The sequence below is a fragment of the Lutra lutra genome, chromosome 17, assembly GCF_902655055.1.
Source record: "Lutra lutra chromosome 17, mLutLut1.2, whole genome shotgun sequence".
Lineage (NCBI taxonomy): Eukaryota > Metazoa > Chordata > Mammalia > Carnivora > Mustelidae > Lutra > Lutra lutra.
This window is the reverse complement of record NC_062294.1, coordinates 56,820,431-56,835,768: the sequence shown is the minus strand read 5'-3', so window position 1 is coordinate 56,835,768 and position 15,338 is coordinate 56,820,431. Positions and strand designations below refer to the sequence as shown.

Below are 15,338 nucleotides of genomic sequence, written 5' to 3'. Positions count from 1 at the left end.
CGCGACAGCTCAGCAAAGGAAACAGTCAACAAAACAAAGAGGCAACCCACGGAATGGGAGAAGATATTTGCAAATGACAGTACAGACAGCAGGTTGATATCCAGGGTCTATAAAGAACTTCTCAAACCCAGCACACACAAAACAGAGAATCATATCAAAAAATGGGCAGAAGATATGAACAGACACTTCTCCAATGAAGACATACAAATGGCTATCAGACACATGAAAAAATGTCCATCATCACTAGCCATCAGGGAGATTCAAATTAAAACCACATTGAGATACCACCTTACACCAGTTAGAATGGCCAAAATTAGCAAGACGGGAAACAACATGTGTTGGAGGGAATGTGGAGAAAGGGGAACCCTCTTACACTGTTGGTGGGAATGCAAGTTGGTGCAGCCACTTTGGAGAACAGTGTGGAGATTCCTCAAGAAATTAAAAATAGAGATTCCCTATGACCCTGCTATTTCACCACTGGGTATTTACCCCAAAGATACAGATGTAGTAAAAAGAAGGGCCATCTGTACCCCAATGTTTATAGCAGCAATGGCCATGGTCGCCAAACTGTGGAAAGAACCAAGATGCCCTTCAACGGACGAATGATAAGGAAGATGTGGTCCATATACACTATGGAGTATGATGCCTCCATCAGAAAGGATGAATACGCAACTTTTGTAGCAACATGGACGGGACTGGAAGAGATTATGCTGAGTGAAATCAGTCAAGCAGAGAGAGTCAATTATCCTATGGTTTCACTTATTTGTGGAGCATAACAAATAGCATGGAGGACAAGGGGAGATGGAGAGGAGAAGGGAGTTGAGGGAAATTGGAAGGGGAGGTGAACCATGAGAGACTGTGGACTCTGAAAAACAACCTGAGGGTCTTGAAGGGGTCGGGGGTGGGAGGTTGGGGGAACAAGGTGGTGGGTATTAGGAAGGGCACAGATTGCATGGAGCACTGGGTGTGGTGCAAAAACAATGAATACTGTTACGCTGAAAAGAAATTTTTTAAAAAAGACATTCTATTAGTAAAACCAAGTTTTCAAAATAAACATTACACTTAAAAACTTTTTTTCAATTATATGACGTTTGGAAAGGACTGGTTGATATGGAAGGCTTTGGAAGTCACTGCTAAGATTTCCTCTGGAAGATGTGGTTGTCTTTCTTTATCTAGATATTTCTTAACATCTTCACACACCAGGGAAAGGAAAAGACCCAACTGTTTGGAGGAAAAGCCATCTGGTGGTTGAGGATCTAACCCACAGCTCCTCCCCATCTCTCCTGAAGGCACAGCTTGACACAGTGACTTGAGCAAGGGGACCGAAGTCCCAACAGGGCAGATATGTCTCCAGAATAAAGGAATCTGTCTCTGCCGGTGTTCTCATGTTCACCCTCACTAGTAACATGGATCAGTGTAAAATCCTCTCCCAATAATGAATTCCTTGGTGATGTTTTCCAGTATCTTCTGACACCTGTTTCTGCCTTTGGGTGAGCGTCTCACTTAATGAATGATATTTGCATTTTCCCCAGGAAAGAGTTTCAGGAAGTTTTTGTGGCCCAGACCAGCCCTCATTGCATATTGTTCAATTGAGGTGAAATTCACAAATAATATGAGCCATGTTGAAATGTATGATAAAATGTAGAATTTTAAAACCTAATTTACCCTGGATTTCTGCCTTTTACTATGAAGTATGAAGATACGGGTTTTATTTTTAAATGTGTGTCCACTACCATTTAAATGGTCTTTCCTCATCTGCGGGAAAACGCTCAACTACTTACCTCTTAGGCTGTTGGCAGACAACATTATCAAGTCTTTCTTTCTGACTCGCTACTCGTGACCTTGGTCTTCCTCATTCTACTCTCAAGTGGCTGAAATTTCCTTTTCTGGTCTGGATAGTCCACCTTCTGGAAAAATTCCTCAATATTCTGTTCTAGCTTCCTGTTTAGCTTTTCATTTGTATATATTTTTTTAAGAATTTGCTTATATCCTTGACAGACAGAGATCATAAGTAGGCAGAGAGGCAGGCAGAGAGAGGAGAAAGCAGGCTCCATGCTGGGCAGGGACCCCAATGTGGGCCTCAATCCCAGGACTCTGGGATCATGACCTGAGCCGAAGGCAGAGGCTTTAACTCACTGAGCCACCTAGGTGCCCCACCATTAAGATTTCTAATTCATTTCTACAATTGCCTCTTGTCTCAAAAAGTCAAGGTCCTCCTTTTCCTCTCAGACATTTAAACACAGCCTTCACTTAAGATAAGTCTGTATCTTCCTAGCATTGTACTTTCATGCCTACAGTGAGAGTATTCTTAATGAGCATTGTGGTTGTCTCTTGTAGCACTGTTTCTTGTTGTTAGGATTCCTTCTTGTGGTGACCCTTGTTGGAAGGCTGAATTTCCATTCACCTGATTTTCCAGACAGGTTCCTCCTATAGCTGCGCTAGGACTTAGGCATGGCGAGGTGGGCATGCCCGCAGCGGTTTCTACCCTTGGCATCCACGTCCCCTTGTGAGAGTGTAAGATTCCACTGCTAGGAGAGGAAGCCCCCTCTGGGTATTAAGGGATTCAATCCTGAATGCCTTCTTACCACTTCATGAAAGCTCACCAGGGAAGAATGAGGCACAAACAAGTCCGCTGCAAGAGAAAGGGAGCAGGGGACAACAGTAGAAAAGACTGTCACCCCGAACAACTCCTCAGTCCCACTTCTATTAGATAGAAACAGAAACCAACAGAAAGAAGAGCCGAAGAAGGACAAACATTAGTCATAGGTCTTGTAGATAAACAAGAAGGAAGGCAAAATATGTCTGATCAAGCAGTATAAAGTTCATAGTTGAACAAGCACATTCAAAGGACCACAGGTGCCTTCAGGGGGGAAAGGGGAGATAACGGAAAAACGAAGCATTCGGCGTTCCACCCCAAGCTAGCCCGGCATCCCCAGCTGCTCCGCCTCAAGGCCGTCTATCATCCTCTCCCCCAGAGGCCTGTTGCCAGTATGTGTTTTTCTTGAGGCTGCATCTAAATGTGCTTGGTAACTGGTCAGATTTCCCATGGGTTATATTTTAGGTAATACATTGTTCTGAGGGACAGTTACATTTCCCCCTTTTTGTTGTGCAGAAGTAGAAAAGCTGATTTTGCAACTTCTTGATCCATCAGTTGTTGGAGGGATTTTCGCGCGCATCTGAGGACTAAGCATAAAAAGATTGTAGCAATAAAAAGAATAATCATTTCACCTATAACCCCAAGACCAGTTTGTTTGATCCAAGTAAAAGGGTTTAAATTAGACAGAATATCATTAATCCTCTGTGCAACACTCACTCCCGGAACTGATTGTAATGATGAGTGAGTAATGCCTTGAACAGTATCTTGAAGTCATTTAATATCTGAAGTTAGATTATCACCATCAGGATTAGTGATATGACAGTGAATCTTGCTCCATGATATTTCTGATTCATTATAGGCATGGGGAGTAACACAGAAGGAAGAAACATTCCAGCCACATAAAATGTGAAGCCTAAGCTTTATATTTTGAAGATCATCTCCTATATATATCACGGCTGCTTCTAAATCAGAGATACTTTCATCTAATTTTTGATCTATGATCGTTTGTTGATTCCAAGCTTTGCTAGCATTCTCGCGCCACTTCTGTACAACTTGTGTGGTTTGTACAGTTTGATGCAAGGCTATCCCTGCAGTGGTAGCTGTAGCAGTACTGGCTACAATTCCTAAAATAGCTGTTATAAGCAACCCAAGAAATCTTTTTGTTCTATGGACCCAGTTAAAAGTACATGCATATCTGGAGAGCCTTCCCAAACACGGTGGTTTTCACCAGTAACCAGATGCCTATTCTTCTTCTAGCTATGATTATGCTAGAGTTGTCTGTATGAAAATTCTCATCCACACAGGTGAGCATTTTACATCTGGGACAGTTTATTTCTCTATTGTTATGATCAAAAGTCATTTTTCCAATAACAAAAACATAGGGATCTCTAACACAAGTTTTACCCATTCTTCTTTCATTAGGAAAAAGGAGAATGCACAGTTATTAGACTGACAAATGTAAGAGCCATTCCAAACTCTTATGTGATTTAAGGCGGTGGTGACCTTCCATAAATTCTTTTGTCTTTTATGATAATTCACAAAAGGGGATGGCACTGAAAGTCCTTGCCCAAGCCAGGCCAGAGGTGCATCTCCTGAGGTTAAGGTTTGTGGTAAGATGAGATCATCAAAAACTTGCCATTTTAAATTTCGATGAGAGGAGCAGGATCTCCCAAAGCAATTGGTGACTGCCATCCCCTTAGGGGACCAGTCCCATACAATTCCATAGGAATCATTAATACAAATACTGGGGTGAGGAGCTCGACAATCCTCCCATAAAGGGTGTGAATTCCCTCATCAGACCACATTTGTGTCAGTTTGCATTCGGGAATAGGGGGTGCTGCTGTGCTATAGCTAGGACCCTGATATTCATTGGCTAGGAATCCTCTAGTAGAGAGTAAATGTAACTGAACTTCAGTCAGATAATTATCAGTAGGAAAGTCCACCGACCATCTTTGATCATCAGGGATAAGACAACTGGAATGATTGTTGATACATATTGGTCTATTTTGATATCCTAAGGTAAGATTAATATTTGTGCCCTCCTCTAAGGGCAATAGTGGCAATCTAGGATCCAAAATTCCAGGTACCCATTTTGAGGCACTCAAACAAATTGGTATTCTATCTTCTCCCCACTCTACTGGACGGAGAAGGGGGCGATTGGGTATATAAGCCCAATAAGTAAAGTTATTTATTTGTGCATAACATCCAGCAAGACTTACAGCTACCATGATGAATGCCCTCATAGTTACCACCATGTTGTTAGGGGTGAAAGGACGCTGCTCATTCTCCAGAACGTCCTCTGCTTGCTTGGTCAGATTCTTTACCTGGTCCCGAGTTGAATCCTTGCTCTGTCTGTCCCAAGTGTTGTGATCTGAGTGCTCTTTAAGGTGAGACCTCGAAGCTGATGATAGGTGAGACCGGTTCAAATCCGAATCTTTTCCTCTTGCTCATGACGAAACTCTATGAGATGAAAGGGCACCCACTTGGGCTTGACGGACTCGTCGGGTAATACACATGCATATCCCTTTCCCCAGGTAACTAAGTTACCAGGGAGCCATTGATCAGAAGTAATAATTTTCCACCAGATTGGAGGATAGGTTTTGTCTTGTTTTTGTTTACTAAAACGTCTTTCTATTGCTGCAGTGTTTTTATCATCACGATTCAAAAAATTAAGAGTAAATAAAAGTTGTGCTAATATTTTTTGAGGAGGACCTTGTGTTTTCTCTTTTTGTTTATGAAGCTGTAATTTTAATATTTGATTAGCCCGCTCTACAACTCCTTGTCCTTGAGGATTACATGGGATGCCAGTGGAATGTTTAATACTCCACAAATTACAGAAGGGTTGAAGCTTACTGGAAACATACGCAGGTGCATTATCAGTTTTTATAGCTTTGGGCATTCCCATGACTGCAAAGGCAGAGTGGAGATGTCTGATAACATGTGCAGCAGTTTCTCCTGTTTGAGATGTAGCCCATATGAAGCGAGAATGTGTATCTAGAGTAACATGAACAAAGGATTGTTTCCCAAATGAAGGGATGTGAGTAAGAACCATCTGCCATATGTCATTGCCTGTTACGCCTCATGGGTTGATGCCCGCTGGCTGTGTAGGCAGACTGGTGGCTGCACATGGACAGGAGTGGACAATAGAATTTGCTTGTTCCTTAGTGATAGGGAATTTGTGTTGAAGTCCTTTTTGGTTTACATGTGTAAGAGAGTGAAAATCGGAAGCTTCCTGAAAAGCTGAGAAAACAAGAGAATCCGCTATTTCATTACCTGTGCTTAATGGCCCAGGAAGGCCAGTGTGACTTTGGATATGAGTAGCATAGAAAGGGGCAGAGCCCTGGGGCCCTTAACAAAAGGTTTAGGATGGAGAAGTTGAGTAGCATGGAGAAATGGTTTGTGCTATGTGTTCTGCGCTCGCCTACATGACTTCCCACATGCTTGCTGAACAAATGAGAACAATTTGGTTGGGGTCAAAAGTTCATTGCTGGTCCTTACTGCCCTAGCACTGCTCATAAATTACTTTCAGGTTTGCTGTATCAATACAGAACAATAAGTGAAATCGTATGATCATCTCTGACCATCACCACCCAGTGCCACAAGTGCCTCTCTCATTCTCTCAAATAAAATATATTTCTTAGAACAGATGGGAACTGAGGAGGAGAGCAAGGACACACCGCCAAGGTGGCAGTGGACAGTCCAAGAATAGCTCAGTGAAGATCCACTTTCCTGCAAAATCAGAGCTCTAGCCCAAATACACATCCCCTAATGCTCGCACACAGGACCACAGGGTGAGGAGGTCAGCTCTGCCCCAGGAACAAGGGGCACCAGGGAGTCAGGACGGACGGTCTGGGATGTTCCCAGCAAGGCCGGAGGTGGACAGTGACAGAGCAAAACAGAGAAGTCCTTGGAGGCTGAGACAGAAAGAGAGCCCACACTCCGGGCCATGAGCGGGGTAGTGTTCCCTTCCCTATGTGCCCGTATCTCTCCTCTGGGCTCATTGTCACCATGACCTTGACCTGAGCCATTCAGAGATATCACATGAGTGTCTGTGCTGACATGAGCTCCCCAGCACAGCAGGAACCCACAAACCACCCAGCAACCCTGGGTCTGGGGACCCATCCATGGTGAGGACCAGGGGTGTGCTGGGGATGAAGGAGACCCATGGGGGAGGCTCTGGGATGGAAGGACCTGCCCTGGTCTCCTCACCCGGATGGGGCATCTCAGGAAGCGTCGAGGTCCACCCGTTGCACCGTCATGGACACCAGAGACAGACTGGGCCTGGGGAGGGGCGTTCCTCTTCCTCTTGGACTGCTGACGTGACAACCCTGTGACAGGCAAGACTGGCCTCCCCGTGACCACACCCGGTGTGTCTGTCTGTCCTGCGGTCACAGTCGACCCTCCATCTGCACAGCCGAAACCAGAGAGAGGAGACGCCATGGCCCCCACACTCACAGCCCTGCTCTGTCTCGGTGAGATCTGAGGAGAAGAGGGGACACCCTAGTCTGGGAGGGACTCGCCCCACAGACAGGCCCTGGTCTGTCGGAGACCCCAGGCTCAGGAGGCTCACGGGAGGAGGGGATCTGCTAGCATTCAGGGCAAACCTCTCACAGGGACTCTCTTCCAGGGCTGAGTCTGGGCTCCAGGACCCAAGCACAGACAGGTGAGTTGACTCCAGGGGTCCCAGTCCCATCTCCTCACTGGAGACAGGAGTCACCCACCAGGCAGCAGGGGATGGAGAACAGAAGTTCTGGGCTGACCGAGGGGGATGTCTGGGGGCTTGGGGCCGAGCTGGGACCTGGGGGTGGGGAAGGTCTGTGTCCCAGCCTCTGTTTCCTTCCAGGGACCCTCTCCAGACCCACTGTCTGGGCTGCGCCAAGCTCTGTGATACCTTGGGGGACATCTGTGACCATCTGGTGTCAGGGGAGCCTGGAGGCCCAGGAGTACCGCCTGCATAAAGAGGGGAAGTTAGAGACCTGGGACAGACAGAAGCCACTGGGATCCAAAGACAAGGTCAACTTCCCCATCACACACATGGCAGACGTATATGCAGGAAGATACCGCTGTGACTATCTCAGTCCCACTGGCTGGTCAGAGCCCAGTGACCCCCTGGAGCTGGTGGTGATGACAGGTGGGAGCCCACTCAGGGTCCCAGCCCCAGGCTCTGCCCTCAGGAAGGGGGAGGGCTCTCAGGTGTCTCCCTCTCACAGCCCAGCCTGGGGATAATGTGGGGGGTCTGAGCCCCATTTAACACCACCCCCTCCTTCTCTCCTAGGATCCCAGGGCAAATCCAGCCTCTCAGCCCTGCCCAGCCCTGTCGTGACCTCAGGAGGGAACGTGACCCTCCTTTGTGCCTCACGGATGGGATTCCACAGGTTTGTCCTGATGAAGGAAGGAGAAGGTCAGCCCTCCTGGACCCTGGTCTCCAGGCCAGCCCCCCATGGGGGGACCCAGGCCCTGTTCCCTGTGGGCCCCGTGACCCCCAGCCTCAGGTGGACGTTCCGATGCTACGGCTATTACAGCAACACCCCCCAGGTGTGGTCGGCCCCCAGTGACCCCCTGGAGCTGCTGGTCTCAGGTGAGAAAGTCTGACTGGTGCCCCATCCGTGTTTTGAGGCACCAGACAGGTTAACGGGGACTCTGCTCCCAGGGGAGCCCCAATGAGAGGGTGGGTGAGGGGACCACGGGGACTCGCAGGTCAGCGTCACTGACGGTGATGGATGGTGAGACTCGTGGATCAGGACAGGAGAAGGGAGGTTTGGGGAGAAGCAGCCCCTGCCTTCCACAGCTGGTCTCTCCCAGGTGTGTCGGGGAAGCCCTCCCTCCTGACCCAGCAGGGCCCTGTCGTGACCTCTGGACAGAGGCTGACCCTCCAGTGTCACTCTGATGTCGGCTACGACAGATTCGCTCTGTCCAAGGAGGGGGCACCTGACCTTCCACGGCGGTTTGGCCGGCAGACCCAGCCTGGGCTCTCCGGGGCAAACTTCTATCTGGGCCTGGTGAGACCCTCCCACGGGGGCCGGTACATGTGCTACGGTGGACACAACCTCTCCTCCGAGTGGTCGGCCCCTAGTGACCCCCTGGACATCCTGCTCGCAGGTGAGGTCTCACGGTGTCAGTCAGGACTCCAGACTCTGCACAGGTCCTGCCAGGGGAGCCCCAGGTGGTGGTGGCCGAGACCAAAAGTGTGGGGTCCCCAGGAAGAAAGAGACAGAGAGAGCCGGGGATAAGAAGGGACAGATTCGGAGGACACAGACACACTCAGTTCAGATCAAGGGCTGGACAGCCCCTCACCCGCCCTTCCTCTCTCTAGGACAACTGCCCTACACACCCTCTCTCTTGGTGCAGCCGGGACCCACGGTGGCCCCAGGAGAGAATGTGACCCTGCTGTGTCAGTCACGGAGCCCTGTGGACACTTTCCTTCTCTCCAAGGAGGGGGCAGCCCATCCCCCGCTGCGTCTTAGATCACAGTACCGAGCTGGGCAGCACCAGGCTGAATTCCCCATGAGTCCTGTGACCTCAGCCCACGGGGGGACCTACAGGTGCTACGGCTCCACCAGCACCTCCCCCTACCTGTTGTCACAGGCCAGTGACCCCCTGGAGCTCCTGGTCTCAGGTGAGTGGCCCTAACCCTGTCCTTTCTGTGTCCCAACATTGTCTTCAGGGCCCTGGGACCAGGAGGGGTCTGGTCTAGGATGGGAGTGAGGGGCTCCAAGAGAGGGTCCGCAGAGGGGTCCAACCCTCATGGTGCAGGAGGGAAACGGGTCCTCCCACGCTTGCCCGTCCCTCACCCCAGTCCCAGGATTCTCCTGGGAGAGGAGGAGCTTGGGGGTCACAGGGCACATGAGGAGGAAGAGTGTGAGCAGAGACAGGGTCTCAGGGCAAGCTCCAGCCCCTCCACACTCCTGTCTTTTACCCAGGACCCTCTATGGACCCCGGCCCCCCAACCACGGGCCCCCAGACCACAGGGCCAGGCTCAGCAGATGGTGAGTCACAGGGGCTGCTCTCCAGGGACTTTTCTTCTAGGCTCTCAGAGATGCCAGGGGGACGATGGGGCTCCAGGAGCTCTGAGGCTGGTGAGAGGGGCTGGGTTGGTCATGGCAGAGGGAGGGGGAGGGGCCCAGTGGGGGAGGTGCAGCCAGGTGCAGTGCGGAGCTCAGCAGGCCCAGTGCCTCACCCTTACTGACCCCAGAGACTCTGAGGGTGAGTGAGGGTCTCTGTCCGCCTTGGTGGGTGGGTCCATGGGGAGCGGGGTCTGAGCTGACTCTCAGTTCAGGGTCCTCTGGAGGCGCTGGCTGGCACATGCGCCTCCCCAGTGTATTGTCACAGCCCAGTGATCCCCTGGAGTCCTGGTCTCAGGTGAGCGGCCCTGACCTTGTCCCGTCTGAGCTCTCTCAGCTCAGGACAAACATCTCAGGAAAGCCTTACACAGTAACACATGTGGGTATCACAGGGGCTCCACAGAGGAGGGTCCTGCCCTGGAGAGGTTGGGAAGATCCACAGTGTGCACCCGGGGTCCCCCATCCTGCAGTCTCAGCAGAGTAAGGAGTAGTGGCTGCATCGGGGGTGAGTGAGGACGAGGGTGAGTGGACAGCGCCTCCCACTCACCTCCTGTCCCTACATAGCAGAATCTCATGGTGTTGTCAGCCCCTGGTACACTCTCCTGGACAGAAGCCTCCCCGCCTGCAGTCACCGCTCTGCTGCCCCCACCCCTGTGCTCACCTGGGAACCTCCATGCCCCTCGGTGCACAACTGAGAGCAAGGAGGGAGTCCCCAGGGAGGCTGCACCCCATGTCCGTGTGCACTGGTGTCCACTCTGTGTTGTGTGTGGTCGCTGGTCCAGTGTCCCTGTGTCTGCTTCTCATACCTTCTAGAGCAGCACCTGCAGATGATGACAAAGGGAACTCGGGTGACAGGGACGCCAGACTCAGAAACCAGTCCTCTCTCTCCTGTATGCATTGGGGTTAGACTGGATTCACACAGTCCTTGCGGGGAACAAGCTCTGGGCACTCCCAGGTCTTTTTATCATTATTATTTAATTTTTTTTAATTTAAAAACTTTTTTAATTTAATTTAAATTTAATTTTTAAATTTAATTTTTTAAATTATGTTTTATTTTTCCGTGTTCCAGAATTCATTGTTTATGCACCACACCCAGTGCTCCATGCAATCCGTGCCATCCTTAATACCCACCACCAGGGTCTCCCAACCCCCATCCCCCTCCCCTCTAAAACTCTCAGTTTGTTTCTCAGAGTCCACAGTCTCTCATGGTTCATCTCCCCCTCCGATTTCCCCCAACTCCCTTCTCTCCAGTTCCCAATGTCCTCCATGTTATTCCTTATGCTTCACAAATAAGTGAAGCCATATGATAATTGACTTTCTCTGCTTGACTTATTTCACTCAGCATAATCTCCTCCAGTCCCGTCCATGTTGCTACAAAAGTTGGGGATTCATCCTTTCTGATGGAGGCATAATACTCCATAGTGTATATGGACCACGTCTTCCTTATCCATTCGTCCGTTGAAGGGCATCTTGGTTCTTTCCACAGTTTGACTATCATGGACATTGCTGCTATAAACATTGGGATACAGATGACCCTTCTTTTTACTACATCTGTATCTTTGGGGTCAATACCCAGTAGTGCAATTGCAGGGTCACAGGGTAGCCTTACTTTTAATTTTAAGGAATCTCCACACTGTTTTCCAGAGTGGCTGCACCAACTTGCATTCCCACCAACAGTGTAGGAGGGTTCCCCTTTCTCCACATCCTCTCCAACACTTGTTGTTTCCTGTCTTGTTAATTTTGGCCATTCTTACTGGTGTGAGGTGGTATTGCAATGTGGTTTTGATTTGAATATCCCTGATGGCTAATGATTATGAACATTTTTTCATGTGTCTGTTAGCCATTTGTCTATCTTCTTTGGAGAAGTGTCTGTTCATGTCTTCTGCCCATTTTTTGACATGATTATCTGTTTTTTGGGTGTTGAGTTTGAGGAGTTCTTTACAGATCTTGGATATCAGCCCTTTGTTTGTAGTGTCATTTGCAAATATCTTCTCCCATTCCGTGGGTTGCCTCGTTGTTTTGTTGACTGTTTCCTTTGCTGTGCAGAAGCTTTACATCCTGATGAAGTCCCAAAAGTTCATTTTTGCTTTTGTTTCCCTTGCCTTTTTGGACATGTCTTGAAAGAAGTTGCTGTGGCAAATGTCGGAGAGGTTACTGCCTATGTTCTCTTCTAGGATTTTGATAGATTGCTGCCTCACATTGAGGTCTTTTATCCATTTTGAGTTTATCTTTGTGTATGGTATCAGAGAATGGTCAAGTTTCATTCTTCTACATATAGCTGCCCAGTTTTCCCAGCACCATTTATTGAAGAGACTGTTTTTTTTCCACTGGATATTTTCCCCTGCTTTGTCGAAGATAAGTTGGCCGTAGAGTTGAGGGTCCATATCTGGGTTCTACTCTGTTCCACTGGTCTGTGTGTCTGTCTTTGTGCCTGTACCATGCTGTCTTGGTAATCACAGCTTCATATTAAAGCTGGAAGTCAGGCAACATGATAACCCCAGTTTTGTTTTTCTTTTTCAACATTTCCTTAGCGATTTGGGGTCTTTTCTGCTCGATACAAATTTTAGGATTGTTTGTTCCAGCACTTTGAAAAATGCTGGTGGTATGTTGTTTGGGATGGCACTGAAAGTATAGATTGCTCTGCACAGTAGAGACATTTTAACAATGTTTATTCTTCCGATCCAAGAGCATGGAATGATCTTCCATCTTTTTGTGTCTTCTTCAATTTCTTTCATGAGTGTTCTGTAGTCCCTTGAGTACACATCCTTTACTAACTCTTCGGTTGGTGCTACCGAGTCTTAGCACATTTTCGATAAGTCTCATTTTGTTATTTTTTCCAGTTACAACATTCAGTGATTTGTCACATACATCAACTTCAAGGTCTTTGAACTTCATTCCTATAAGTGCTGTCACTTCATAGCTTTTATAGGAACAGCTCACCCACTCCAGCACCATGTACGCCAGCTGTCTGAGTAACTGCTGAGCAAGCCTAAGAGAAGCGTGAGTTTGGGTGTATTTTTACATCCTGTGAACTCACTGTGCTCTCTCCCTTTCAACCATTGTTCAATATGCTGCTGAAAATGATCATAACCACAAACACGTGGAAATTTCACTGTCTCATGTCTAAAATGCACAGCTATGTTTCTCACTTCAAAGGACAGAGAAAATGGCCACAAGATTCACGTCACGGAAACAACTTGATTTATACCCGAAACTGGCTTTAAAAGCTAGCTCATTAAAAATCTATTTTTAGTTTATAAAAAATAAAATTAAAAAAAATAGCATAAAAAATCTATTTTTAGGGGCACCTGGGTGGCTCAGTGGGTTAAAGCCTCTGCCTTCGGCTCAGGTCATGATCCCAGGGTCCTGGGATCGAGCCCCACATTGGGCTGTCTGCTCCGCAGGGAGCCTGCTTCCTCTTCTCTCTCTCTCTGCCTGCGTCTCTGCCTACTTGTGATCTCTGTCTGTCAAATAAATAAATAAAATCTTTTAAAAAATCTATTTTTATATTGAAAGCACTGTCGACCTATTTATTTCAACTCATTTTCCTGCTTCATTAGGATCTTATTAAAAATGCATTCTTGGGGCACTTGGGTGGCTCAGTGGGTTAAGCCTCTAACTTCGGCTCAGGTCATGATCTCAGGGTTCTGGGATCGAGACCTGCATCGGGCTCTCTGCTCAGCAGGGAGCCTGCTTCCCCCTCTCTCTCTCTGCCTGCCTCCCTGCCTACTTGTGATCTCTCTCTCTCTCTCTGTTAAATAAATAAATAAAATCTTTTAAGAAAAAAAATTTAATGCATTATTTTCCTGAAAGATGTCTGTCTGCTGAACAGCTTTGCTTTCTCCTTGATTTTAACAATACGAGGCTCTTTAGAAAGGCTTCCTGGTTTCAGACATTTTGGGGTTAACCCAACCACATAACATTTACTGTTCACTGGTATTTTCTGAATTCAATAAGGTAATATTACTTAGACTATTTGGATGAATCTTTATAATAAGAATTGGTTCATATTTTGTTTTTCCTTTTTTTTTTTACTTTCTTGCTTTTCATATGAAAACTGGGTTAAGAGATGTCAACGATTTCATTTATGAAATCCACATGTATGCACTTCCTCAGGTCTGGTCTGTGATTTAGTGGGGACAGAGGTTGTCTTTTCAATGCAAACAAAATGATTATCTATCCCGACTTGAAATCTCACCAGATTTCTTTTTTTTTTTTTAAAGATTTTATTTATTTATTTGACAGAGAGAGATCACAAGCAGGCAGAGAGGCAGGCAGAGAGACAGGAGGAAGCAGGCTCCCTGCTGAGCAGAGAGCCCGATGCGGGACTCGATCCCAGGATCCTGAGATCATGACCCGAGCCGAAGGCAGCGGCTCAACCCACTGAGCCACCCAGGCGCCCCTAAATCTCACCAGATTTCTAGAGTTTGTCCCCAAACAGCGAGATGATGATGGAGACTCCTTCTTCTGGGCAAATGTCCCTGACCTGCCTCCAGTTCCCAAAGCCTGAGTCCAGACCCTCCTGTCCCTATCCTGTCCCAACATGCCACAGACTGACCACCCTCCTGCTGAGGAACAGGCAGACCTTACTGAGCAGAGAACATGCAAGGACATGATGATTTCTGTGCTGGGAGGCCATTTTTCTCTGCAACCCTGATCTGATGGGGCACAGCCAGAATCTATCCCGAGTGACTCAGAAGCAGAGTCTGAAATTAAAGAGAACAAGGAGGCTGAAGGAATCCAGTGGGGAGAGCAGAGGAAAGCCCTTTAGTTCAGAGAAGGGCTAGTTCAGGAACTGTCCATAGTGACAAGCTGAGGACAGGTTAGACGGGGGTCTCCATCTCCTTCCATCAGCTTCCACCCTCCCTGCAGAAGCAGCTGGCACCGTGAGCCCACCCCAAAACAAGTCAGATCCCAGCAGTGGAGAGTAGGAGAAATTCTAAGTGATGGGACTGCTGTGGAGTGGGGTGTCCTGTCCGGGGGAGACAGGTCCCCTGTGTGGACATGCAGGATATGGGGGATATGGGTCCTCTCTGACCTCTGCAACCTCTCTGTCCTCATTCCTAGGCTTGGACCCCAGAGATTACACGGTGGAGAATGTGACCCGCATGGGCGTGGCTGCCTTGATCCTGGTGGTCCTCGGGATTCTGCTGCTAGAGGCTCAGCACAGCAAGAGAAGGACCCCAGACACAGCCAGGAGCTAAACACGAGGGGGAGCAAAGCCACCATTCCGTGTGGCAGAGCTGTGGGCATGCATCCCAGGTGCCCAGAGGGATCTGGAGGAAAGTCTGCAGCTCACCCTCACTGATCTGTCTGCTGACAACATCGAGGGGGAGCATGGTTCAGGTGCAGGACATGTCTGGGCTGCTCCCTGTCCAGGACTCATCCCCCGTGACCTGTGGTGCTTTCCCTCGTGCATTGTTGGACATCCTTGACTGCCCCCGTCTTTCCTCATCCCTGTGACTTGAGGGTTCGTTCCACAAGGCAGGGCTGGTTCATACCTTCTTACAGTGGCAGTTCTCGTCCACCTTCGTGGGATTCATTTTCCTTCACTTTCCATTTCCACCTTCCCTGATGTCCACTATTGCCCTCCATCCCTTCAGCCCAAAACACAGACTCTGTTTTCATAAGTAAATAAGTGGCTGAAAATCAGGTCCACGTTGTAACAGATGAATCCAAAA

General features: G+C 48.3%; 1 protein-coding gene across 1 annotated transcript; it reads left to right on the top strand.

Moving 5' to 3' along the window:
* The first annotated feature begins 6,969 nt into the window (after nucleotides 1-6,969).
* Nucleotides 6,970-15,117, top strand: LOC125088831 (leukocyte immunoglobulin-like receptor subfamily A member 6). Its single transcript, XM_047710367.1, has 7 exons — nucleotides 6,970-7,068; nucleotides 7,224-7,259; nucleotides 7,440-7,727; nucleotides 7,872-8,174; nucleotides 8,399-8,695; nucleotides 8,910-9,212; nucleotides 14,725-15,117. Exons 1-7 carry the CDS (start codon nucleotides 7,035-7,037, stop codon nucleotides 14,859-14,861), a joined length of 1,398 nt encoding a protein of 465 aa, XP_047566323.1. The 5' UTR covers nucleotides 6,970-7,034; the 3' UTR covers nucleotides 14,862-15,117.
* The last annotated feature ends 221 nt before the right edge of the window (nucleotides 15,118-15,338 follow it).